A 26183-nucleotide genomic window follows, 5' to 3' on the forward strand; every position below is an offset into this window, starting at 1 on the left:
TGTTCAGAGAGGAAAAAAGGTTTAAGCTCCAAAGATGACTTTCTTTTTTAGTGAAACACCTCTGGTATTTCTGTAGTCAGGAAAAAAAATAAAAATCACTGTAGGACAGGAATGGATGCTGGCTATGTTGAAGTCAGTGGGAGTCTGGCCATTTATCTCCCTCTGACCTGGTTTCTACCTCAAACATTTATTCCCGACACAAAAAAGGAAGATTCACAATTCAGGAAAATTTTGGAACCCTTGCTGGCAGGCTTTTGTCAAAATACACCCTGACAAACTGCAGAGGCAGAGCGCGGCAGTCAGGATGGAATTAGCATACGGTTGTTCTTCTTGCGGTTACTAAAACTTCCAATTTTTGCCCTGTCTAGGGGTGGGGAGCAGGGGATTAAATTTTCTGGTGTAAATTAATTATGTGAGAATCTCAGGAGACTGTTCTGAGGGGTTTCAATCCCCATTCATCTTAATTTAGTATAGTTTAAAGCTAGAGGCTTGCCAAAACCAGAATTAAACTGGAAAACTACCAGCAAACTGTTATCAGCATGTATTACATAGTGATACACCTGTTTTGCCAGCTGGGGATGGTACTCTTATCTAACATTAATTCTTTACTGATGCATGCATCCTTCAGGGTTTAAACTGAAAAGTCAATCTCTGACCCAACGGAATTTCTTTAATTTCCTGAGATATGTATTACATTATTACCTGGGTTTTATTACAGTTCTGCTAGGAGCAGTTATATCTTAGGAACTTTAACCTCAGGAGCCAGGCATGCCAATAAAAATAACAATAAAATTCATCCCATTTGTTTACCTTATGTTTTCAGCTGCTAAGTCATACTTATAACCTGGATATATAGTCAGGATTTTCTACCAAATTATTAAGAATGTATGTACACTTACAGAAAAAATAAAAAAACAAACAACCCAAGAACAAAATAAAACAAAACAAAGCAAACAAAAAAAACCCCAAAACCCAGAACTTGACATTCTTCTCTAATCATCCAAACCTAGGATCAAGAGGACATAGCTAAGAAAAGCAAGGAAAAAGGGATGGCATGGGAGCAATAGGGAAGAGATTAATGAATTGTGAAGGAAGGAGATGTCAAGGAATTGGAAAAACAGCCTGTCAGTACAAACAAAAGAAGCCTGTGTAAAGCAGTTTGATCACACACACAGTACCTTGTTGAATAACCTCACAGAGCAAAGGAGCCTGCTGCAGACCTAGTTTGCCTGGCTTTTGAGCTCTCACTGGTACCTCTCATGCAACATGACGTGCACAGATGATGAGGGAGCAGGTACTTCTACACTTTCCTTTTTGTTTCAATCCTGTCCTAGTCTATTATGACAAGAAATTTTGGTCATTCATTAAATTTATTACAATTGATCCGATTTTTTTACTGTTGTAGTCTATAAAAATTTCCTTTTGTCATTAGCCTAGTATGCTGACTCTCCACAATTTTAAGGACCTCAAAATATTTTGTCCTGTTGTTTTCCTCACATGAAAAGATCTTTATCCACTGTACAAGAAAGATGTTTTCTGTGCATGTGGTGTGCTGCAGGCTTGTTCCAGTGGAAAATCTCACTGTGGGTTAAGCACAATGAAAAGGAGAATCTGAGGAAATGAAAACTCTCTAAGGGAGTGCTCTATTTCAGAAAGATTAACTTTTTTCCCCCTCTGAATATTTGTTAGAAACCTAAAGCTGCACCATCAGAGGGAAAAAAAATTAGATGAGTATCTCTCAGTCCTGCCACAGATGATACTGGGAATTGAGTTCAGAGGTAGAGCCTGCACAGAGATATCTGTCTTTGGTTTTTTACAGTATGATGGTGATTACTGATTCTTAATTCTGTGATTTACAGAGAATAAGTGTTAACTTAACTTCTTTTTATGCCTGGGAAAAAGGAACTGAAGCTGTAATGAGTCATCAGAAGACTGGATTATTTAATTAATATTTTTTGGTCTCTTAGGGGCTTTTCTGTATCCCTGAAAGATAGGCTTTCTTCACATTTTTTTTTGGTTGGTTTGGGGTTTTTTGAGGGTTTTTTTGGTTGGTTGTTTTGTTTTATTCCTTCTAATCCAATACATTGTTTTTCCACTCGCTATTGCTACAAAGCATGTTTCAGTTTCTCTGCCTGCATATTTAGTGTTAATAATCCTTTAGTGTGGATATGGTAATAACTTTAACGTCCAAATTTAAATCTTTTATCAATTGGGTCTTTTCCTTCAGTTTAAACAAAGCTGGTGTCAGCACTGTTGTATGCACAGCCATGGCTTTGCACAGTTCTGCTCGCTTCAATTAAGTAATATTCCATTTGATTTCAGGCCAACACCACATTCATCTTCTTTCACTACACTAACACTGTGCCAATTGAAAAATTCTTGTTGGAAAAGCATGCAGTCACTGTTCTGTTTTTTGTGCTGTTCTTACAGGCATCTAACCCAGAGCAGTTTCTTTCACCTCTTTTTCCAGGTGCCAGGCATTATGCTCGTTTGCTTTGGCTTTGCCACACAGCCTGCAACTCCATGTGCTGTTTGTGTAGACTCCTCCTTCAATCTGCATGAGGGCTTACTCATGTAGTATTTTGGATTCTTTATTGTGTCCATGGGGTCAAAGTACTGAACTCCATCCAGAAATGTCAGTCTGCCTGGAAAATTCTGACAGTTCCATAGAAATAGAGACTTTTCCAATAGCTTTCCTGTCTGACTTTTTTGCCACAGGTCTAAGCCGTGAGCAAGTTTCTTACACAATATCAGACAGTTTTCTGAAACTGTGAAACTCAGTCTTCAGCCCTTAAAAAAGACTGTCTTCAATTTTTCCCCAATTCTCCCAAGTGCTGTGCCAAAACCAAAGAAAAACCAAAACCAACCAAAAAAAAAATCTTATCTTTCATTTTCAGATAGAGGGAAGTCTCACCCAGTTTTTATAGTACAACATTTATAGTTTAGCCACTTTTTCCAGGATAATTTAAAACTGTAAAAATATCAAGTGCCCTATAACTGTGGACTCTGATGTTTCCTATCAGAAATCTATTACTTGCAGGTAAACATTCCTTTAGTTTCATCCTCTTCTATTTGCTTGCCTTATTTCCACAGCTGCAAATTTTAGGTGCTCTTGGGAAATCTACTTAGGAAAATTTTCAATGCAAAGAATATTTTGGTAGGTTCGAATTTCTCTTGCATCTCCAGTGCTGTGTCATCCAGTGCTGTGTAGCATAAGCAGTTACATTTGTACTGAAAGAGAAGCCATAGGCAAGTTATAGGTAAATCTTTTATTTTCTCTCTACTTATTCTGTGTTTCAGTACCAGCTGAACCTTAGGTTCAACTCTACTTGTCCATGAAAATCTCTTCTTAAACTAATGCACCTGGTTGGTGACAGCTATAAGTATTAAGATGGTATTTTAATGGATTATTCAAAAGTAAAAAAACGGTATAAGCTTTTTGTTTTCAAGACCTGTGAAAACTGGGGTTTAAAGAATAGTTCCCTTAAGTGATTCTTTCAAGCAAAAGGTTAACTCCAGTTTTTCATTTTAGATTTTGGAGCAATAATACTGTTAATTTTTGTAAATCTTCTTGGTTTAGTAGAGTACAAGAAGGTTTAGTAAAGTCTGAGAAATTTTTGAACATCACATTGTCAAGTGTGACATTAACCCAAGCCATATATATCAGGAAATAAGATTAAAAAGCACATACATTTTATATATATATATCATACACTCATATATCTTTAAAATAAGTGAGATAATAGAGCTCTGTCAATAACAATGCTTTTGAGTTTTACTTTCTAGAAATAATACTCCCTCTGAAAATTATTTAATTGAAAGTTGGGGAATGGGAATCATTCCCAGATATTACACAGGAATATTCCTGCTGAGAGCAAAGATGGTACCTAGTTACATAAATGTACTGCATGACTAAATTATTTTTTTTGGGGAGGAGATCATAGAATCATAGAATGGTTTGTGTTGGAAAGGGACATTGAGAGAATTGCAGTTTTGAAAGTTATTTGTTAAAATTTATGCTAATATATGATTTCCAGTGGTCCCTAAGCATGTACTGGGTACTTTTGTGTGTAAGCCAAACAGTTTTTTCCCTGAGGAGTTATTTATTTAATTCATTATTAAATTGTATCTATTTAAAAAAAAAGAAAAAACAAAACAAAACAAAACAAAGAAAACCCCTTAGAGTTAACCTCAATGAGATAAAGTAGTTCCCAACAATGTAAGTCACAGCAGGATGTGTAACTGAGTCCTGAACCAAGTGCCAAGTGGGTAGAAGTCACTGGGAGCAGTGATTTTCATCTGCAGTACCATGCTCTGACTCATTTAATGCAGCCTCATGAAGGATTGCCAAAAGATTAATTTCACTGATAATAATTCTGTCTCTTTTAGAACCTTGTAGATAATCTTCACTGAAAACACAGGACTTCTTTCCAAGGTGGAAGAAAAGCAAAACAAATGGGCAGGAATTACAGTGTCAAATCTGTTCTGTAGCCAAAGAAGGGAATTGAAAAAAAATCTGGGGAACAAGTTGTCTCATTCTTAAGCCTAGCCTACTGAAATGTGATGTGGAAGAACGTGTTTTGTTGACTGTAGAGGTTATCTGCAGGAGTAGATCAAGTATAGACACCTATGCTAAAATTAGATGACATGAGCTTCATCATGATTCACCATGCAGATCCCTTCTCTCTGGACAGTCTGGCACTCTATCTATTACTAGATACTTTTAAAAAACTGTCTTCTTGATGTTGCATTGAAACAAATATTTAAGAGGGACTTTGGAGGAAATTAAAAGAGGTGAAATTTTATCCGATTTTTTTTTGCGAGTATGAGTGGTTGAATGCAGGTTCTTGTTTGAAACAATGCTTCCTTGGGTGATGATATTGGTACCAGTAATGGACAAAAAGTGGGAGTTGGCTCCTTGTTTGTGAGAATAGAATAGAATAGAATAGAATAGAATAGAATAGAATAGAATAGAATAGAATAGAATAGAATAGAAAGAGGCTGTAAAGAGCCAAGCAAGCAAAGCTAAATAATATATTGTTTATAATAATAAAGGATCAAATGGAGGAATACACAGAATGAGTTGTTGAAAGGCTAGAAAAATAATATTTTCAGGCATATGCCTGAATTAGGGTATTACTTTCAAAGACAGAGAATAGCCTTTTTCTGCTCTCTAAAGAAAGATATTTCAACAAAACTGAGGCAAAAGTATGAGGTATGAATTTTAAGATGTTGATAAAAACTATAGGCAGGGAGAACAGCCTCAGACAAAGTAAAAGAATCTAGAAACAGAGGAAGGTAGCTGTCTGATGGAAACTTGGAAAAGAAGAGGTGAACCAGAAAAAAAAAGTAGTCACAGAAACCAGGAAGGAAAATATTTCAGCAAAGAAGAAACCAGACAGCAGTGTTAGAAGAGACTGGCAGGTAAAGAACGATGTGGGTGGAGCTTTGCTAAGAGAAAGTTATTGCAAAAACACAGTCTCACTGTAGTGCAGGGGGCAGAAGAGTGATTTGGAAAGATTCTTGAATTAAAATTAGTACAGAATATCTGCTGACAAACATGGCACGTACAAATCACGGTGAGCTCAGAGGTGGGAGGGGAAGAAATGCAGTAATAAGTGAGTGAGATGGCAGGGCTGAGATGGAAATAACCAAGTCACTGTGCCAAAGAGACTGAAAACAGAAATAAATATGTGAGAGAAGTTATGATGGAGATCAGGGGACTGAATGGACAGGAGACAGGTATAAAGAGCTGAAAAGAGATGAGAAACTTCTTTAGTAGGACAAGAAAGTTTGCAGGAGATGAATGGGAATAGAAATAAATAGGCTGGGCTGGTGGAGGAAGATCACAAAGTATTTTATCAGTTTTCCTTAAAAAACACAGTACTAGGCTAAAATCACATTTTCTCCCGATTTTTGTTGGCAAATACCAGTTCATTTGTACACTTACATGAAGATTCTTCAGGTTCTTGAAATCTCCTTCTTTAATTTCAGTGATTTTGTTGTTCTGTAAGTCCAACAGGGTTGTGTCTGGGGGAAGGTCTTTTGGCACCTTTTCCAGACCTAGCAACAGTGAAAAGAACAATTGACTTTGAAAGAAACTTTAAATAAGGAACAGCGCCTTTCTTAGCAGCATTTTCCTTTCAGTAAACACCATTTCTAGAACTAATTTCCTGAAGCAGCTTATGAAGACTTATTTGAAAGTGTTTCTGTCTCCAGCCAGTCAAAGAGAGTTTTATTTTGCTAAGTTGAACCAACATTTATTTATTCACATTTCCATTATGGCATTCTGAGAATATATCTGAGTTATAGCTTAAAGCAAAGGATTCATTTGGGAAAATAATTTCTAACATGTTTTACTCTACTGAATTGTGTGAATAAAATTTCTTTTGGAAAGAGATATGGCATTTTTTTATTTTCACTGGGTGTTAGCTTTTGTGGACAGATAACATTTCCTGCTTTTAAAATGTACTAGGCTTTTTGAAAGAAGTACGATAGTTAATTATAATAATTTCCAGAAAAAATACTGTTTGTTTGACAGTAACTGAAAAAAATTCCAGTAAAGTCCACCTTAAAAAAAAAAAAAACAAACCACCAGTCCACCTCCCCCTTTTCTTTAAACTGAAACTATGTCCAAGTTTTCTGGAGAACAAATCTCTTGGTTTCACTACAACTGCCAAAAGAACATCAGACAGTTTAAATTAAAGACTCTCTTTGGGACTATTTTCTGAATAGCTGATATGTAAGTCTGATGAAGTCATGGAAATGAAATTATTTAGTGTTAAATAACACTTGCTTTACCCAGCTTTCCTTTCCTACTGTGACTTGGAATAAAACAAATTTTTATGGTCATTCTGATTTACCACAAAATTAAAACGTTCTTTCCTAACTAGCCTTTTTTTTTTTTTTTTTTTAAACAGAATGTGAAATGCTAAATGAGTAGTTGGTAGGAAAAAATTTCTAGACACTAATAAAGTCTCTATATGGGCATGTAACAGAAGTGGACTTCTCTGAGTAAAACTGGTTTTTCACCAGTAAATGTTTTAACTAGGATTCCTGAAGCTGTATTTGAACTCTTCTCGGAAAGATCTCTCTGCAAATATTTCCACTCTTTTCCCAGAATGACGGTGGACTGCATGATATTCTTCTCAGAGGAAAAATATATACATATATATGTTATCTTTTAAAATCTATAAATTTAAATCCCAATCATGGCATTGCAAACACAGAGAGATGTACTTCCCAAAGATAAGATATGATTTGCCCACAATGGCTGTAGAGATTCCATCCTTGGAGATACTCCATAGTTGTCTGGATACAGCCCTAAGCAACTCCCCTAAGCAGAGGAGTGGCCTAGGTGGTCTCAGGAGTTGATGTCCAAATTCAACCATTCTGTGATTCTGTGATACTTAAAGATCATCAAAAATGAGTTTTCACACAAAGAATGTAGGTTTCTCTGTCAAAATCCTATGTATAGAAAAACTTCTTCTATTTCAATCCTTTCTCAGAATATATATGTGTATATGTAAAGTAAAAGTATGGTAAGAAAAAAAATATTAAATTTTTTTTATCAGATTTTTATTAAAACTGAGTGAAATAAAAATTCACCTGACTGAGTTTTAATTACACCAGAATTCAAAAGGTTTAAAAAGCAGAATCATGCAGCCTGGAATGAATTAGTAAAAGCTTCATAAACTGACAACAGCTAAAACTCACATCTCATCCTGTTTACCTTACTGATATTCAGTGCACAAATATTTGATACAGATTAATATTCTTCATATTACTAAAATAAGTTTTCCTCATTTAGGCATGGACTTTGTTTTTACTTCAACAGTTGCAAAACCCTCATTACTTTCAGAAGTGTAGTACTAGAGTTCCAAATATATAAGAATGTGATACTGTATAATTTGTATGTTGGTTGTCTTTGGACAGCTTCTGTCTTCCATGAACAGGACTGATGCCAGCAACTAAAAATTCTTTCCCAAAAAACACTGCTTTTTCAAGACCATAATTTTGTTATAACTCCCTACAGTCTAGCAACTCCTATAGGGTTCTTCACATATAAATAAAAAACCCCAAGGGTTTAATTACTTATATTCAAAGTAACATTAGTATGTTCTGGTTGTCAGTACACTTGTATTAGTAGACTTTACCTCTAATAAGGGTTGTGGGAGACAATAGGGTGCAAGAGCTACACAGCCACACTTTATGGGATGCCCCTAGAATGTACTTCATAAGAGCACTCAGGGAACACTTGGATTGCCACTGAAGCGATAATTTGCCAGAGACTCAACTTCAAACTAAATTTCCAGTTGTACTTTTCAAGCTTGGCATTTCAGTTTCTAAAAGCTTGTGTTATACATGAATATGGTAGAACTGATAATTTCTCAGAGCAATAAAGTTAGACTTCCAATGTTTCATATAATAAAGATAAGACAAATTTAATAGTATGAAACCCATTTGTGAAAATGATTTCTAACATCACTTTCCTGTCTTGTACTAGAAACTAGAAGGATGTACAATTCAATAATTAGCTCTGCATGCAGAGTATAAGTTCCATCACCTGAGGTGTTAAATAACACCATAAACATTTATTTTGTTACCTATCCCATGTATATTCTGTTATACATTCCTGAAGCTGTTTTTAAAAATGTTTTCAAAACCAGCTGCAAACATTATATTTCATTTTTTTTCCTTGACTTGTGTGGGTTTTGAAGAGCAAAGCGTAGATGAGTACAGGGTGCACACCAGCTGCTGAGGAGACCTTGCATTATCAGAAAGCAGTTTAATACATCCTCCACCTGGAAGCTAAACCATCTGGAGCTCTCCAGTGGAGGAAGAGTTTATAAATGGGTGAATCTGGACACTGACTTGCAAAATCAGCATCTAATAATTCAAGACTTAACTGCATTTGAGGTGTAGACCAGATCCACGTTTACCTTGGCTTGTGCTTCAGATTGCAGGTCTCTGTATAAGTTGATGTACCTCCAGATAGATACATGTAGGAGGAACATTGGTGTACTGCAAAATAGTCCCTGTGCTGAAGGCTCCCAGTCTGGAGAGCAAAGCTTCCAACCTTTCTGGTCAACAGCAGCCAGCTCAGATGAGTGGGGGAGCCTGAACTGGCATGACATTGTGAGAGAGTTTAAATCAAATGGAGAAAATTGTAATCCCACTGGAAGCTCAAATAGCTCCTGGGATACAATTATCATATTCCATGAATTTTTGAATTCCAAGACTTTTTGGTTCTTCTGTCTGGGAGACAGAAGTTTAGAGGGAATCGTGTAATAGTGTCCTTACCACCGATTTCTAAGAAACTCAAGTGATGCCCGTGTGCTTCTGAAGCCATGCTGTACAGTGTGATCACACATCCACCTACAAACAACTTCCAGGGAGATTTATGTAATACCAACCAAAAGGACAGCTGGTTTGGAAAATACCATTTGAGTCACCTCTCAAACATTTTAAGAACAGTATAGACAGATATTCCAGCTCTTGGCTGTGATGTTTCTATACATTAAAACTTGCTTCTTGAAAAGCCATATTAAACTCTTATAACAGTCTGAGTTTTTATGTGAATAATCAGTGCTACACAGTTTGGTATTCAGTTCCCTGGAAATATTTCGGGCTTCTAGTTCCTAAAATTAATTTATAACTGATTATAAATTTAGATTTTTCTGCCTTTCCCACTGTATGTTAAGTTGAAAGTACATATATCTTTATTTATTTTGGTTGAATAAAACTAAGTCAGTTATTATTTAAGTTGGCAAATAAATTTTTTAAAAACCAATTTATTCACAAATAACAAGAAATAGTATAGCTCTACCCTTCCAAAATCCTTTACGCTGAGATTAGGAGCTTAAAGATTCTAGAAATAGATTTAATTAATCAGTTCATGTATCTTAGTCAAAACAATCTTTTGATTTGCACTGAAATTTTTCTTTGGAAGAAATCATGACTTCTTTATAGAAGATGAACAGCCATTAGTTCCTGTAGCACAGCTCAGATCTCTATTTTCCCTTATGAATTTTTGTAAGCAGAAATTTCCTACTGTTCTACATTATCAACCTGGAGCAAACAATTATTCCCACCAGTATACATTTATGTGTGTAAAAATGTATGCACATGAAAACCTGAAAACCCATGAAGAACAGAATAAGCCACAGGACTACAAAATGGAGGGGGCTGGAGGGGTGGAAGTGTGTAAGTAAGCTTGAATATTTCCTTTTCTTAAGATAAGATGAGTTTTATTCATGACAGGAAAACTTCATGACAGAAGTTTTCCTAATTTTTTGTACATTTTCTTGCTACATCACAGATTTTTGAAATAACAAACACCATCATAACATATTCAATAAAAGCCAGAATAATTGGATCGTTAACCAGTTTCTTTCTCACACAAGAGAGGTTCGTCCAGAGTCACCTTTGGAGGGGAGATGTTACATAGACCAGGAATCTCTGTTTAGTGGGAGGTTGGAGAAGGTAACTTTGCAGAAATCAAGCTTGTCTCTGTGGGATCTCATCCATGTGGGTTGTAGCCTTTTATTATAATTTCTTAAACAAATGGCAGTGTCTGGCTGTGATTGCTTCACCTCCTGTAGAGGAAAGAAGGCTGATCGGTTTGGAGATTTTATGAGACCAGAAATTAGGCAGAGAAGAGCCAAGACTGGTATAATTAATGCCTTATCTGGTCCCCGAGGGAGAATCAATCAGTGGCTAGCCATCTCCTGTGCAGCACTGCACCAGCCCAACTAGCACATGCTGCTGTTAGCCAGCCAAACAGGTGTAGGAGATGTAGCAAGAACTGGGAATAGTGTGAGGATGTTATGGGTTTGGGTGTACACAGCAGGCTTTATTATTTCTGCAGCTGAGGGAATAACCTGCTCAGCTACAGGAGCTGTGATCAAGTGGCCATGGAATTGTTTAGCCCATAAAGGAGAAGGGTGAATTTCGAACCCTCCTTGCTGTGCAAAGGTTTCAGTCCACTGCTCCAGCTTCTCAGCAGTGAGAGCCACAAGTTAGTCTGCATCTTGGCATGGAGCCACATTTCTGCTGAAGCCATACGACTGTTCAGAAAAGGAATGCAAGATTTATGGGGCCAGCAAGGGAGACTAAGCAAATGGAAGTCTGAGTCTGTAGCCCAGAGATGAGGACACTTTCCTGAGAATTGCATCTTTGCCACACTGAGACCAAGAAGTCAAAATAACAGATATGTGAACAGTGACAATTATAAACAATTTTTGCAATACAACAGAGCTTGTGGATTGATTTTTTTAGTGTGCTTGGAGTACTTTGGGAGATTTTTCCTCCACCTATCCATTTTACAAGCAGCAGCAATGGAGTTTATTCCTCTGAATAAACCTTTGCTTTCCCAGCTGTAGAGTATGGACCAAAAGGCAGAGAGACATCTGAACGCTGTAGCTCAGATACATCTGTTATTATATTGCAACACTTAGGATTATTGTCACAGGGGCCATAAAATGGGGCTCGTTTAGAGACTCTCTCAGTTTCCTCAAACAGCTGCTGCCAGCTGAGGAATTTGGACTGAGCTCTGTGTAATTCCCAGCCGTGATCATCAGTGGCTGCACTCCCAGTGGAGGCAGCCCCTCCAGCAGCTGCCAGGGCTGCCTCTGCACACTGCCATGTGCTCTCCTTGTTCCAAGCCCAGCTCCGCTGCATCCCACTGATGGGCAGCCATCCTCCCCAGGGGGAATGACCTTAGCAATGCCCTGAGTGGACTCTGGGGCAAATGAGGCGAAAGGCAAGTTTACAGGGTCAGGATACTTAGTCATGGAAAAATAACTGGATCCAAGCACTGCTTTCTGGAAGGATGGCAAGGAACTGCTCTGAATGCTTTGACTTAGAAAAGTTTACTGATGCTTTCCCAGGCTATGTGCTACAGTATTTACTGGAAATTTGTTCTCTATTGTGTGGGGTTTGCAAATAGGAGTAATTTCATTATTTTCATCCATAAAATAACAAACAGTTGTCTTTTTCTACAGAGAAGTATCCATATCCTCTCTCCCACTTTCAAATTAAAAGTTTGTTCTCCACATTTTCCTCTCTTGCTACAAAATCATCAATAATCTTTTTTTTTTTTCTAACAGATATAAAAAAAGCCTTATGGAATGCATAAGACTCTTAAAATATATATTCTTAAAGGTGATTCACAACCATTATTTAGACCTTTTTCCTCTTCTGCAGTCTGCAAGACTCATAAGATCCATTTTGGACTTATTTTTATCACAGATTATTGGTTTTGTGTATGTCTGAGCCTTCTCATAGGAAAGAACAAGAAAATAAACTCCATTCCCTGCTGAGGTGGCCCCTCACAAGGGTAAACCCGTTTGTTTTTTTCCCTAAACATTTATAAAATTGCTTCCCAGAACAGAGTGAGGAGCACAGAAAAATAGAAATGAATGCACACGCATTGTGATCAAATGCACAGTTCTCCATTGTGACAGTACTAATAATTATAAAATCCCTAGCAGAGGTATAAGAGTAAATGCATTGCTTTAACTGCTCTTTTCCACTTCCACCCAGCCTGTGTAGTGAACACATATTTCAAAGTATAATGGATATTGCAAGCCACAGCTGTTATGAATTATTTTTCACTGCTAGTCACATTTTTGGTACAGATAGAGTTAGTCTCCTGGCTTCAAAAGTTAATACCTAAGAGTAATGATATACTTTTGAAGCTAAAATTCAAGCAACTTCCAATTCTGACTTTTAATTACAGTGATCTCAAAGGTATTTGCTTTCTCAAGAACACTAGCATTTTAGATAGGCAGAAAAATATTCTGAAATAATTTTTAGACTTCAGGGATTAAGACATAAAATGAAATAAAAATCAAGTATTACGAGTTTTCTAGTTAACTCGTAGAATCATCAGCTTTACATTTCCCACTGCCATGGATGCAGACATAAAACATCCCATCAGAGAACAGCAACTGACCCATGTGATTCATGCAATCTGCCAGCACCATGTGCACAATGGCTTTACTCAAGGTGGATGCAATGCAGATATACTAGCCATGAGTACTCACACAGTTAAGGTGAAACATTTATTTCTTCAGTCATAAGAGAGCATTTCAGTGACTCAGAAAAGTAAGCATTATCTTAAAAATTATGTTTCGAATGACCCTTTGGAGTAATGTAATTTGATGTTTACCTGTGTTACTGTTAAGTTAGCAACAGGCAACAGATGACAATTTGAAGAGTTCCCTCAACTTTTACTTTGGGATTTACCAGAATTAGCTCGAACATAATATCATAAGGAGTCATTTGGGGGAGGTCTTCTCTGGTTTCTGGTAAATTTACCCCTTCCTATTCTGACCACATGGTCATTACACAGCCCTAGTTTATAACCTGGGGGCAGAGATATGTTCCTGGTTATTTCAGGTACTTCTAAACATAACACAGCCATTTTCCATAAATGTTGCAGAATTGTTGTCAGCCTACTCTCATGCCAGCAAACAATGGAAGAAGCTGCTGTAATCATGTCTGGACACAGTGAATAACAATTAAACAAATTTTGGAAGAGAATTTTCTTATTGAATCAGGAAGTCTGCAGACCAGCTAGTTCCTTCTTTCTACTACAAGATGTTATATATACCCTTGTAACTCTTAGACATATTTGCTTTGCAACTTCTTTTATTTTGTCAGCCATTTAGTGATAGAGCTTCCCCAAGTCTTCTGTAACTGTAACAGTCATCTCCAGCCCAGAAGATGTAAACTCTCTGCCTCAGAGTGAAAAAATAAAGAAGAGAAAGCAATTTTTTCTCCTAATCCTGAACACATCAAGATTTTAATTCAATTCTTTGCCTTTTCTCCTATATCTCCTAGGTAGAGATACCCAGCAACGAGTTTTGATTATTGCACCACTACAGACACTTCTCTTCCATGTCACCCTTAAATATGAATTCATTGAGAACCTCTTTTTTTTTTCTGAAGCCCAATCTGCAGCAGTAGAAGGGAAAACATGTACTCCAGCACAGAAACTGAAACCATTCTAGGCTTTCACGTTTTAGGTGATAGAGGAGTTGCAAGCAGAAGCTGGTTCTGGGATGCCTTATTGCATATTTCTGTTGTGCTAATGTTGTATTACAGGACCAGACTGTAGTGCCATTTACATTTTGCATATGTTTTATAAGCTGCAACATTTCTATAAATAACCTGTCCATTTGGGTTTTTGCCATTAAGTCCCTAAAGTTGCCATCAGGTGGGCAGAAATCGTTTCTTGCTTTCACTGTTATTTTTTTTAAATATAATTACTGCATTCCTTATTGAAATAAAAACTATAAGCATCCTCTCCTTAACTGATTCTTGTAGAAACTAAGACCATTCCAAGTCAGTCCTAGGAAACAAGCACAAAGATGGTATGGGATGCTCTCCTGGATGCCCCTTCATATGAGTATGCATGCAGAGAGTACATAAATTCTTTAAATATTGCTTTTCATTCTTTTCATTTCCTATTGACTGCATGTGGGGTTTGCAGTAGAGTTGCTTATATAGGAAATGCAACCTTACTAAAATCAGGGTCATTTATACAGAACTGTTTGAGTCTCGTAATTGGCTCCCTAAATTGAAAACTACAACACAAATCCTATCATTTTTTTTTCCCCCAAAAAACCCATGCAGGCATGGTCCTTTGTCTTGAGGTCCCAGTGTGTCTGTGTTTATTTTTTCCACCTCTATCCTTGCAGAGAAGCCAATGAGCAAGTTCTACTCTTTTGTTCAGGCTGGAGAAGAGAAGACTGAGGGCAGACTTCATTGCAATTTCCAGCTTCCTTGGGAAGGGAAGAGAGGCAGGCACTGATCTCTTCTCTGTGGTGACAGTGACAGGACCTCAGGGAATGGCCTGAAGTTGTGCCAGGGGAGGTTGAGGTTGGATATTACAAAAAAAGTTCTTCCCCCAGAGGGTGTTTGGGCACTGGAACAGCTCCCCAGGGAAGCGGTCACAGCACCAGCCTGACAGAGTTCAAGAAAGGCTTGGCAACACTCTCAGGCACGTGATGTGAATCTTGGGGCCATCATGTGCAGGGCCAGGAGCTGGATTTTGATGATCCTGATGAGTCCCTTCCAACTCAGAATATTGTGTGATTGTGTGATTATCTATCTAGTTTGCTTTCATAGTGTAAAGGACAACAGTGCTCTGTGTGAGCATATTAAATACAATACAAACAAAGACACATGTAATTCCAGCATTTGTCAATTTTTTTTTGTCAGGGCAGGCATGGAAAACAGGATGAATAAACTTTTAAAAATGGCAATGTATTTCGAAGAATATAGTTTTTGATTTGAACTTTAGGAAAAGACTAAAGTATATTCAGAAAAATACTTTTTTCCCCTGTAACCTATATATACATCTTCTTGTGGACCACTTCCTTTTAATCAAAGACTCAGGACATGTTTAAAGCAAAATATAGACCACTGAGTCCAAATTTGATGAGGCTGGGACACTCCAATCTGGGCTTGATACTGGTGTTTTGAAAATCTGCCTAAAACTAGACTTGGCAGTTTGGATTTCTGTTCCTGCCACTAGGCTTTCATAAATGGCATTTCCAAGCCTGGAGCAAGCAAACAAATCTAAAAAATTAAGACAAAAACCCAAAACATACGAAGCTGGTCACTGTTACCTTGGAGTAAGCAGTAAATAAGGAAGGATGTACTTAGAGTGGATTAATTTTTATCTAGGATCATGTTTATCAGCTGAAACTGAATTACATCAGTAATTCAGGTGGTGATTCAAGAAGGCCTGTCTTTTACTGCCATACTGGCAAAAGATAATGGCTTTTTGTTAACATAAAGTAGTCTACATCCAGGCAAATATTTTTTTTCTTAACAATTTTTCAAGAGTGTTTTCCAGTTATTGGGTCCTTGATTTAATAATTTGTCAGAATGTACTGAGCACAGGACTTTAATTCATGTTTTTTAACTTCCAGGGCATCCCCAAAATTGTATTGAAGCAGAATATATGTAAAAAATTTAATAATCCATGCCAAATTTATCACAAAAAAAAACCCTGGCAACATGGGTTTGTTTTTCCTTGCCTTAATTTTAACACACATAACTTCATTAATCTGAAAACAAGTTGTATAGCCTCGAATGGTCATTGCCCTGTCTTGGCAGTTTGGTTCTCCAAGAGTGATGCATCCTTTCCACCTTAGGCAGGATGAACCACTGCATGGGAAGCCCAACTCACCCCATGTCCATGAAAGAAAACCAGATGACTCTTAGATTCTTAACAACACCCGAAATCACTCCTATATTACAGATAATGCCTGTGATATTTCATATAGATCCTCCAGTCTGACCTCCAGCATGTTAAGAGTATTCCAATTCCCCCAGTCAGCATGTGGCATGCCCAATGGCTTGTGCTTGATGACAGCCTGAGTTATGTTTGGCTAAGGAATGCCAGTTTTAAGGCCAGGATATTATGCTGTAGATGCTATTCTCAGTATAAGTGACAGTATACTTTCACAGATTTCATGGCTATGATAATAGTTTTGTTAAATGATCCAGTTCTATGAAGCCAGGGGATTTCATGAGAGTATCAGCTTCTATTACACATAAAAGGAGTAAGACTTTATTATTATCCTTATTGTTAGAAGAAAAAAAATACATAAAACACAAAATGACTTGTCCTAAAAGCTCAGCAGTGACAGTGTAAATTCACCAAAACTTTTTTAATTTAAAAATTATATTTGTTAATATCTGGCCATTTAAGGATACGTGTTTTCTTTTATTGCATGTTTAGTAACCTGTAAGATTTTGAGTGGAACACTTAGCTTTAAAGGTTATGTTTCAAATCAAGGTATATTGCAAAGGACATAATTGCCTTTATAGTGAGAAATGAAGTTGTGACATGGAGTCAAAATCAGAAAATGGGTGTTCGGATATTTCTGGAAAATTTCATACAGTGAGATAAATTAGCTTTTGTCAACAAATAAATTGCCATGGTTCAGGTGTTGAAGAGCCATCAGTTAATATATTGAGACACTCTATGTGTTCAGATAAACTATCTAATGTTACCAGATTCCAGTGATAGTGCTTTACATATCTGTGACCTTCTCATCTCCTGATCTCAAAGTGCTTTTCAAACTCACACTCCAAATATCCATGCTTAGATCAAATGTATCCTTCTTTACATAAGCTGGAGAAACCCTGCGTTTCTGAGCTGTGAGAAAAATTCTAATTTTAACTGTAATATTGCTTGAACTTTATTTGCTGACACGTCTATCTCGCACACCTTTTAGTAACCACAAAACCTTCTTGGATACTCCCAGCAAGAGAGATGGAGAGACCCCCACTATGTCCTGTAAGGTCTCCAGGGAGGCCAATCTCATTACATCCTGTAGAGAGGCACTGCTCATTTAGAAGGGTCTGCCAGACTTACCTGAAGGTGAAATAAAGCTCTGACCACCACCTCTGAGGGCGCTTGTGAAGCATTCTGCATCTGCTGCAGGGATGAGTAATCACACATGCATCCTCCTGCCTACCAGGGCACTCTGGGATGAACTTTACTTGGGACTCCCTTTGGGAGGATGAGACTTTAAATGGAACTGTTAATCCTTGCTAGGGTTTTTATGAGGCGTGTTTGCCTGGCCAACTGACTGCACACCTCCCCTGTATGTATTATTTTAAAACAGGAAAAGAGGCCTCTGACCAGCTACATCAGCTACTCCCCACCTGTGCTGTGCCCTAATAAGGAAGATGTTTGTGATTTCTATGGAAAGCCTGGATATAACATAGCAATGCCTCGTACTGAAGCACGACCAAAAAGTAAACCTGTGGCTCCCTTTTAGCAACAGGAGGCAGATTCATAAAAGACAGCATTTTTATAAAGATAGCATGGTGGCCTTTCTTGATGAGATCCTTGAGCCTGTTCACAAAGGTAATACATCTCATGAAATAGGCATATGGAGTTCTGCTATTGATCCATCCATAACCACAACTTAGAGAGAATTCATTTTTAGGATGTGAGAAGGCAGCATTCTCCTTCTTGCCAACTCAGCTCTTGGCTGGGAGGCAAAATAAATTAATTTGTAGGTGTGTGCTTAGGAAGATATGACTGAAGTTGAAGAGTATAGGAATGCAAAAATTCAGCTGACAAGAGTGTAATTGGATCACTGGGCATTTTTTTTCACTGTTTTTATTGAACTCAGATTTTATTTTTTTTGTTATTGCCATCCAGTGCTCATGAGAAAAGGGGCAAACCTGATCTCTGGTCTCTGGATCCAGTAGTTCTGTGGTTTATTCACATAACCCTGTGTCAGATAGCTGCTTTTTTCCTTATGAAGTAAGAGTCTACAAATAGCAAATGCCCATTTAGACACAAAAGAAACAGACTGAGGAAGAGGACATCTTTCCATATGTTGCCCATGTTAGGGTCCTCCAGCCACCTTGCTCTGGCATGTCTCATGCACCCATGGGCTGGTGGCTGTAAAGAGCCCTTCCATGCAAGAGAGTGAGTAGGAGAAAGGATCCTGATTCAGGTTTTAACTTTCCTTTGTGAGACTTTATTTTGAAAGGTCTTAATATGTCCTTGTGAGGAGCCTTGTTTTTGCCTGAATTTTTACTTCAGTTAGTACCCATGGGACTAGATGACTAAATTTGATAATTTTGGAGGATGGCTGTAGCTAATTTGGTTGGGTTGGAAATGCCCAGAGCTGAAGGGAGAGGCAGACCAGGAGTGCAGGTTAATAAGGAGGCAGAACTGTCACTGCTAGTTTCACAGCTTCTGTGTGCAAATTGCCCTCCTGAGCCCTGAAACCTGAGCACCCTTCATCCCACAACCCAGGAGCATTCAAGGTCACCTCCACAGTTTGCAACAGAAGGCCAGCCACAGCCTTTCCTCAAGTCAGGATGTAAATATGACTTTGCCTGACTCTGTCACACAGAAGCGAATCCAAGGCCAGAAGAGAGTAGGGGGCACTTTTTCCTGTGAGCTGGTGACACACAGCTGTCCTGTCCCCGCTTGCAGGGCAGCCAGCAGCCCTATGTCCTCATAAGCCTCCCAGCTGGGCCGTGTCCCATCAGGGGCTGTCACAGCTGTATGCAACAAGGATGGGTGAAACTTAATGCCAAGGCTGTCACTGAGTGATAGTTACTTCCTTGACCTCTGCCAGGGACATATTATTTATTTATTTTTCAGGGCTGCCTATTTTGAGCTCAGGGAGATCTCTTTTCCTTTGTACCCAAAGGCTGGATATTATCAGCCCAGATGCTCCAAAAGCAGAGTATTTTCATTGCATGATATGCAGCATGTGGGTTTAAAGAAAGTTCTTTCTTTTCACCCCACTTGATATTCAATGGGAAACATTGACCTGGGGCCTTGATTGCTGTATTTCTGAGTCTGCTTGTCAGTATGGGACTCTACTAACCCAGAAGTATCTTGTGCAGTGGATGTAGTGCAACCCTTTGTAAACCACATGTGTGTGAAGGAGAAGTGCATGACCACAAGAGCAAGTACAGGAGTAAAGGGTCCCTGTGTGAATGTCTCTACTTTTTTACCAGGTGAAAGCTCATTACATTCTGCAGAACTGAAACAGACTGAGAACAAGTTCTCAAAATAACTTAAATTCCATCAGCATTACTAAGTGTAACAACAATAAAACCTAAGACTTTCATGGCATGTGGGGCAACCTCCTCCCCACTCCCCACTCCATGTTTGCTCTCTCTGGCACCTAAATGGCAAAAAAAAGAAAATATCTTTCAAGAGGGACAGTAGTGTGGAAGCTTTATGAATGCATGGCTAGGTTAGCCCACATTCATTTGTGCAACTTGGCTTGCATTGTTCACTGGGTCTTTGCCAAACATATCTGTTGCGTAATTACATGGCTCACTTTAATAAATTCACAGAAGTTCCTAGGGGTGTAGCTAAAGTTTCTCCCTCCTTTCTGTAATTATACAACCCCCACCACCATGAGACACAGGTCCTAATTGGTGGATTTGTGCCATGACTTACAGTAATTATCAAAGCTAACATTATAACATAGGAAAATAGAAACACCCAACTATACATTTAAAGAGCTGAGAGAAGACTTAAAGAAAAAAAGTTCTATAAAATCATGAGAAGTTATTTGTCTTTTTCCTTGTGAGAAAAACTAATTTCAATTGATTTCCTGCACTGTACACTGACTAAGACTGAATAATACTAGTTAAAACCAAGAGCAGTCTCACTGAAGTCAGCTTCATTACTTGAGAATTCTGCATGGAAAAGTCAAATACAGTGATGGCAGACATGGCTTCATATCCTGCTACTCTGACTGTGCACACAAGCCCTTCCCTTACATGAGGGAGTAAGGAAAGTTTGTGAGAGAGGTTCTCATGGTTTCAGCTTATATCGTGTCTAAGAAAGATATTTAATAAGGAACTCCATAATGTGTTCATTATTTTGGAGTGTTTCCAAGCTCTTTCTTCCAAAGAGCTGGTTCCAGGATATATGATTCAGTTGGTTATTTCATACTCATGTATTCCAGTGGAACTGGGATGACTTCTATGTTGAGGTACTAGACAGTATGATTAAAGGTGTTGGACCTTGGAACACAAAATATAGAACCTTTTAAAATGTTTCCATCCCCACATCTGACCTCACTGAATTTATTTAACACTCATCTGAAGGAATAGTTTGAAAAGTTATTTTCTCTGCAAGAGAAATCTGTGGTCTTTCAAAGAACAGATGAAATGCACCAATTCAAACTATACATTAAAAAAAATCAAACACTCTTCATGATCACAACAAACACCCGTCTTGCCAGGGCTTTACGGCCTACTTTGTATAGTAAGTTCTAGTTAACTGCAGCTGTAGCATATTTCTTTGAAGAAAGTCAGTTATGGAGTGGTGGTGCATAGCAGCCTCCCCAAGTCAGCTGCCAGCCCGTGACCAGAATGTGAGTACAGAGCCTCTGAAGATACTCTCGGGCTTACCTAGGTCAGAGCACTGCACCACGCGGAGATGGCACTGGCAGCGGAAGGGGCACACTGGTCCAAATCCAGATATGACAGGATCATCCGTTGGAGCCATGTCAGCTGACCCCTCATCCTCCAGCATAAAGTCAAAGAGGCCCTGCTGGTGGAATGGCTTGGCCAAGCATGCTGGCAGCAGTAGGACAAAGAGCAGAGCCAGCCTCTTCATGGCTTAGTTCATCGACTCCCAGCAGAACCTAGGATTCAAAGCAGCGGATTACCAACAAAAGTAGCAGTTTCCCATAGCTGCACAGTTCCTCCTGAAGGAAGTCCAGCACATCCACCAATTGCATAACTGTTCCTTTCAATAAAAGAAAACTGAATTGCAAAAATAGGACAGTTATGTGATAACAGTCTGGTAACTGCTTGTCAATAGGCATTTTTTTTTTATACAGAGCAGTTTGAAGGCAACTGTAAACACATCTGTTTGCATATTTAGAGTAATATTTAATAGAAACAGGCAGTGCTGTCAACTTTGTTATGCAAAAGAGTCATAGCAATAAGCCACATTTTCCATGTGCTTCTTTTCTGCCAGCGTAACAGTCTATTTGATTTCATTAGCATTTATTTCATAGCAATGGGTTTGACCCCTGGGGACAAACCTGAGGTTCCCAAACTCACTGTAATTCAGTATTTCATGTCTTGAAAAATATTTTTAAGTGTCAGCTTGCTGTGTGTTTTAAGTTATAGCCTAGTAAAACTGACTGAGAAAGAGTAGGATTTAGTGAGAGTAGGGTGGAGTGTGAGGGGAAGATCTTTAGTTGTTTAAATGCACTATAGTTCTTTCCTAGTTTAAACAGCACAATAAAACAGAATACAATGTTTTGTTATATCGAATATTCTTGGTTTTCTTTCCAAATTTTGACATCAACCCTGAGAATCCTCTCTTTTGCATTGCATAAGAATTTGAATTGATGCTTGTAGTGTTGTGTGCACACTTTCTAATATGACTTCAGATCTTCATTCTGTAGACTTTCATGCTCAGGAGCAACTTTACACAAATATGTATTGTCATAGATATTAGCAAGAAAAGCTGCTTAAATACATGTTCTCAGGACTTAGGCCTAGATGCATTTCAACACACTGTAGGTTGTGCTACCTGTCTTGCTGTGCATTAAGGAAAAAATACACAATTGTTTGCAGGTTTTGTATAAAGGTTGTATAGACCAGCTAATTTTCTGAAAATTTTCTTTTACTGTGTATTTTATATAACGAAGTTCATACTTTACAAACTTTAATTGGTCTAAAAAAATCCACAGAAAGATAAAATTAAGAAATCTGCCTTCAAATTGCCAAGTGACACAAAAGAAAACTTGTAATTTATATAGGACTTTTTCTTAAAATGGATGGCATAATCCTGAATACAGATGCTGCTCTTTGTAATGAAAGCAAAAATGTCCACTTCCTTCTTCAGGCCAATATCTTAAAAATGCGTTGTCTGAGTGCTAGCTGGGATTACTTCTGCAGAAACCTTCAGGTCTGTCTCTCAAGAGGATGATAAAGATATCTTCTAAAATATGGTGGCGGCTTAAAATCTTAGCATACATTTCTGTGATCTACCTGACAGGAAGATGCATATCTAACATCTTCAGATACCCCAAAGACTTCGAAGTGAAATCACATGGAGTAAAATATTGTTTATGTTGTCTCTTTAGGAGACATATTTGTTTTCTTAGCTGGACAGGAGAGTACTTCTATTCCTGGAACAGATATCTTACTGTGTGCACTGAAGGGTATCACAGACCCCTACATCAGCTAGAGAGTTTTTAGTATGTCCTGTCAGCCAGTGTTGTGCAAACTCATGACATGTAGCAGGGGAAGGCTGTGTCCCCATGTGGATCATCCTCCTGTACTTCCTCCTGCCCTGGCTCCCCACCGGCACTGGGGCTGTGTCCCCTTGCCAGCAACACCCCTACCAGAGCAGGCAGAGTGCACAGGGTGTCAGGATGTCACAGCCAAGTGCTGTTAATGCATGGTAGTAAGCTGGTACCAGGGTTTAATCTAAAATAAGATTTTTTAAATAGTAATTATCATGTGCAAATCATTGTAAAATAACAATGCAATTTATTAATAATCTGAAAGGACAAGAAAAGTTTGTTAAATCATCACCATTCATCACAATAAGTTGCCTTGTGATAATGATCAATAAAATGTTACCCCAGCACAAATTATTTTTCAGAATGTATATTAACAACAATAAACATTGGGAATGCTGCACACTAATCCTTGAATGGCAGTGGCAGTCAGGAATTTTTAAAGACTTTCCTCAGCCTTTTTTTGTGTATTAATATGATTTTAAAACATTTTTAAATATTTAAAACTTCTTTATTCCCTCTCAGGGTCACTGCTGAAGTACCACCCATCCCAAGAATGCACAATCAGGATCTTATCCTGGAGTTTAAATATTACCACTCAGAAAAGCAAAAAAAAATTAGAAAGGCACTTTAGAAGTGTTTTCACACTTTACTTCTTATTCACATTAATATTGATGACTTCATTTATCTCAGGTAAACCCTGTAGCAGGCCTTTCCTTTGGTCCCTGTTGTGTAAAAACTGTAGTAAAATAAGAAAGAGCTGTCTATAAAGGAAAGCTGTAGGACAACAGAGGATATCAAATATATAATCTGAGGATACAGCAGAGAAAATAGCAGACACAAGCTACATATTAATCAGGATACAGGAATAGATATCTTCAGTCATATACACATTCATTCTGCAGAGACGAGTATCTGCTCCTATTGTTTGCATGTGTAATTGAACATAAACAAAGGAAAAGATATACACAAAACTGGACTACCAAGAAATGTTTACACTTCACTTACAAGAAAAGAGTAGAGAAGGCAAAAAATCTGCATTCTGTGACACAATATTTATGTCTGCAGGACATAACTGTTTAGAAGTCCTTTAATTATGTGTTTACAATAAAGAAGACTTTTCCACAAACAGAGGAAACTATACCATAGGCTTGGCCACATTTCATTTTAAAATACTACTGAAAAAATGCTTCATCAGTTCACGTCACCACTGTATTGGTGGTCTTCTTGTCAGTTTACCTTAATATTAAGGTTATATTATTAGCTCACCTACTGTCAGAAATCTCTTAAAAGTCCACAAAGACAAGCTAAACAATATTTTGCAGTTTCAAAAAAAATCCCCTCCATTTTATGTTATGCCCATTTTTTGCAATAAAGTCTAGATGTGAAAACACAGGAGCTGGAAGTTTTTAAGAGAATAAAAATCTTTTAACAGGAGTTTCAACTGCAGGAATTTTCTTTTCTACTATTTCATTCATAAGAACCTTCTTTAAACATGATTCCCTTGTTTGTACCCTGTAACATAGCACTTTCTAACATTACAAAGGCATACACAGAGCCCGTTTAACTTACTACTATGCATTTTTTTCTCTGAAATCGAAATTATATTCATCAGTGTCTGAAATATATATGAAGAAACACATGAGAAGGAAATCACAGAGAGCAGTATAAAGCAGAAATGTAAGCATACACGCATTTTTTACACTCTCTACATCACCGATTCTAAACACTGGATTGCAGAGAATATACTGCTGCAAAAGTTTACAGCAAAGAAAAAGAAAGGACTATAACAGTGCTTATACAAATCAAAACAAGAGACAGAATAGTCAAACAAACAGTAGGAAATCTGCACAGTCTTTGAGAATACGTTCTCATGTTTCCAAGAAACAAAAGTACTGGACAGAAAACTTAACATTACTAAACATTTAGTAGGATTTTTAACTTGCTTGTCTTAAAATTCAAATAGCTCTTGCCATAAACTTGCCCGAAGTTTTTTAGTGCAGCATAGTTCAGGAGAATTACTAAAAACCGTACCTTTTAATCCAGGGATTTGCAACAGGAGCTCTCAAAGCTGAGATGTAATTAAACTAAATATTCAACCCAGGCAAAAGGCTTTGCAGGTGTGGAAAGGAGGAGGGGGTAAATTCAGCTCAGTGACTGTCACTTGGTGGAAAACCCTCCTGCTTCTATTCCATAGCACAGTTAAAAAATAAGGTTTCTCTCAATGAACACAATCCAGGCTGACACCCACATTAGATCATATGGTAATGATATGTCTCCTGTATTGTAGCCAGAAACTTTATCAGCTCTTTTGCTTTCTTTTCCTCCTTTTCCTTTTTCATTTGCTTTATTTCTCTTTCATCTGTTTACAATCCCAGACTACTTGTACATTATAAGACAGATTCTTAGCTGTAATTCATCTTACTTGTTTTATTTATGTCCCTACAACATATATTTAGGAAAGTTTTCTTGGTTTTAACTATGGGGGGTTTTATGACTCATTAATGAAAAAAATGTTTAGCTGTTCCTCTTGTTTATAGTATTTGGAAATCAAGGAAATGATATAAAATTAATCTCTGAGTCAGGCAAAGTGGAGATTAAGACCAGAAAAAAAGGGTTAGCTTTAAGTAAAACTGTTTAAACAGATATCAACCTGCCTTTGCTTATGGTATAATCATGTCAAACTAAGTAGTATATAGTTTAATATATTATTATCTTGTCTAATAATAGAGTTTGTATGTATTTTTTCAAACTACTGCATGGTTTTGATACATATGAAAATCATGTTTTCATTAGTAAAATGATTCTAACATTTGTGGTTAGAGCTGCTTTATATAAACTTTGCTTTTTTTTTTTTTCGCTGCCTTCTCACCAGGACAGCAAAACAGAGGGGAAATTAGCTTTAACTGTTTGGTTTTTTGGTCGATGTTTTTTTGTGTTTTAAAATTATTTTTGGTGTGTTATTTTTTTTTTGTTGGGTTTTTTAAGAGAGAGGTTTTTTTAAAACATGGAAGGAAAAATGCATCTGACTTATTTTTCAGATTTATATTTTATTTTAGTAATTTCTGGTTTTATGTAAATGTCAGTGGAAGCTAAAATGCAGTTTCTTTATTCCTGCACAATTTTAAAAGTCTAGTGAACTGAAATGAGAGCAAACACAATAATTACTATTTATTTAGTCATCCAAACACATTGTGAACATGTGTAGCTTCACTGTGCTGTTAGTTGTCCTATCTAAATACTGAAGGCTTGTGTCTGTGTGTTTTGACTTGTATCCTTTTATTTATGCCCCTAGGCTAAGACCAGGTGCAAATCTGAAATTAAAGCCTGTAAAATGATGTTTAAAAGAAGTCAGAATTTTTAGAAACACAGTAGACTCTTGAAATTTTAGCTGTC

The 26183-nt window shown here is 37.5% G+C and overlaps 1 protein-coding gene across 1 annotated transcript in view; it reads right to left on the reverse strand.

Annotated features, from left to right (window-relative positions):
• Positions 1 to 25015, reverse strand: part of DCN (decorin) — a 37846-nt gene extending 12831 nt beyond the window's left edge. Inside the window, exons 1-3 of the mRNA XM_068999989.1 lie at positions 24822 to 25015; positions 20935 to 21170; positions 5951 to 6063 (exon numbers count right to left, since the gene is read on the reverse strand). Of these exons, the coding sequence (XP_068856090.1) occupies positions 5951 to 6063; positions 20935 to 21142 (321 nt within the window). The 5' untranslated portion in view covers positions 21143 to 21170; positions 24822 to 25015. The remainder of the gene's footprint in view (positions 1 to 5950; positions 6064 to 20934; positions 21171 to 24821) is intronic.
• Positions 25016 to 26183: the final 1168 nt, after the last annotated feature.

The sequence above is a fragment of the Aphelocoma coerulescens genome, chromosome 1A (genome assembly GCF_041296385.1).
Source record: "Aphelocoma coerulescens isolate FSJ_1873_10779 chromosome 1A, UR_Acoe_1.0, whole genome shotgun sequence".
Lineage (NCBI taxonomy): Eukaryota > Metazoa > Chordata > Aves > Passeriformes > Corvidae > Aphelocoma > Aphelocoma coerulescens.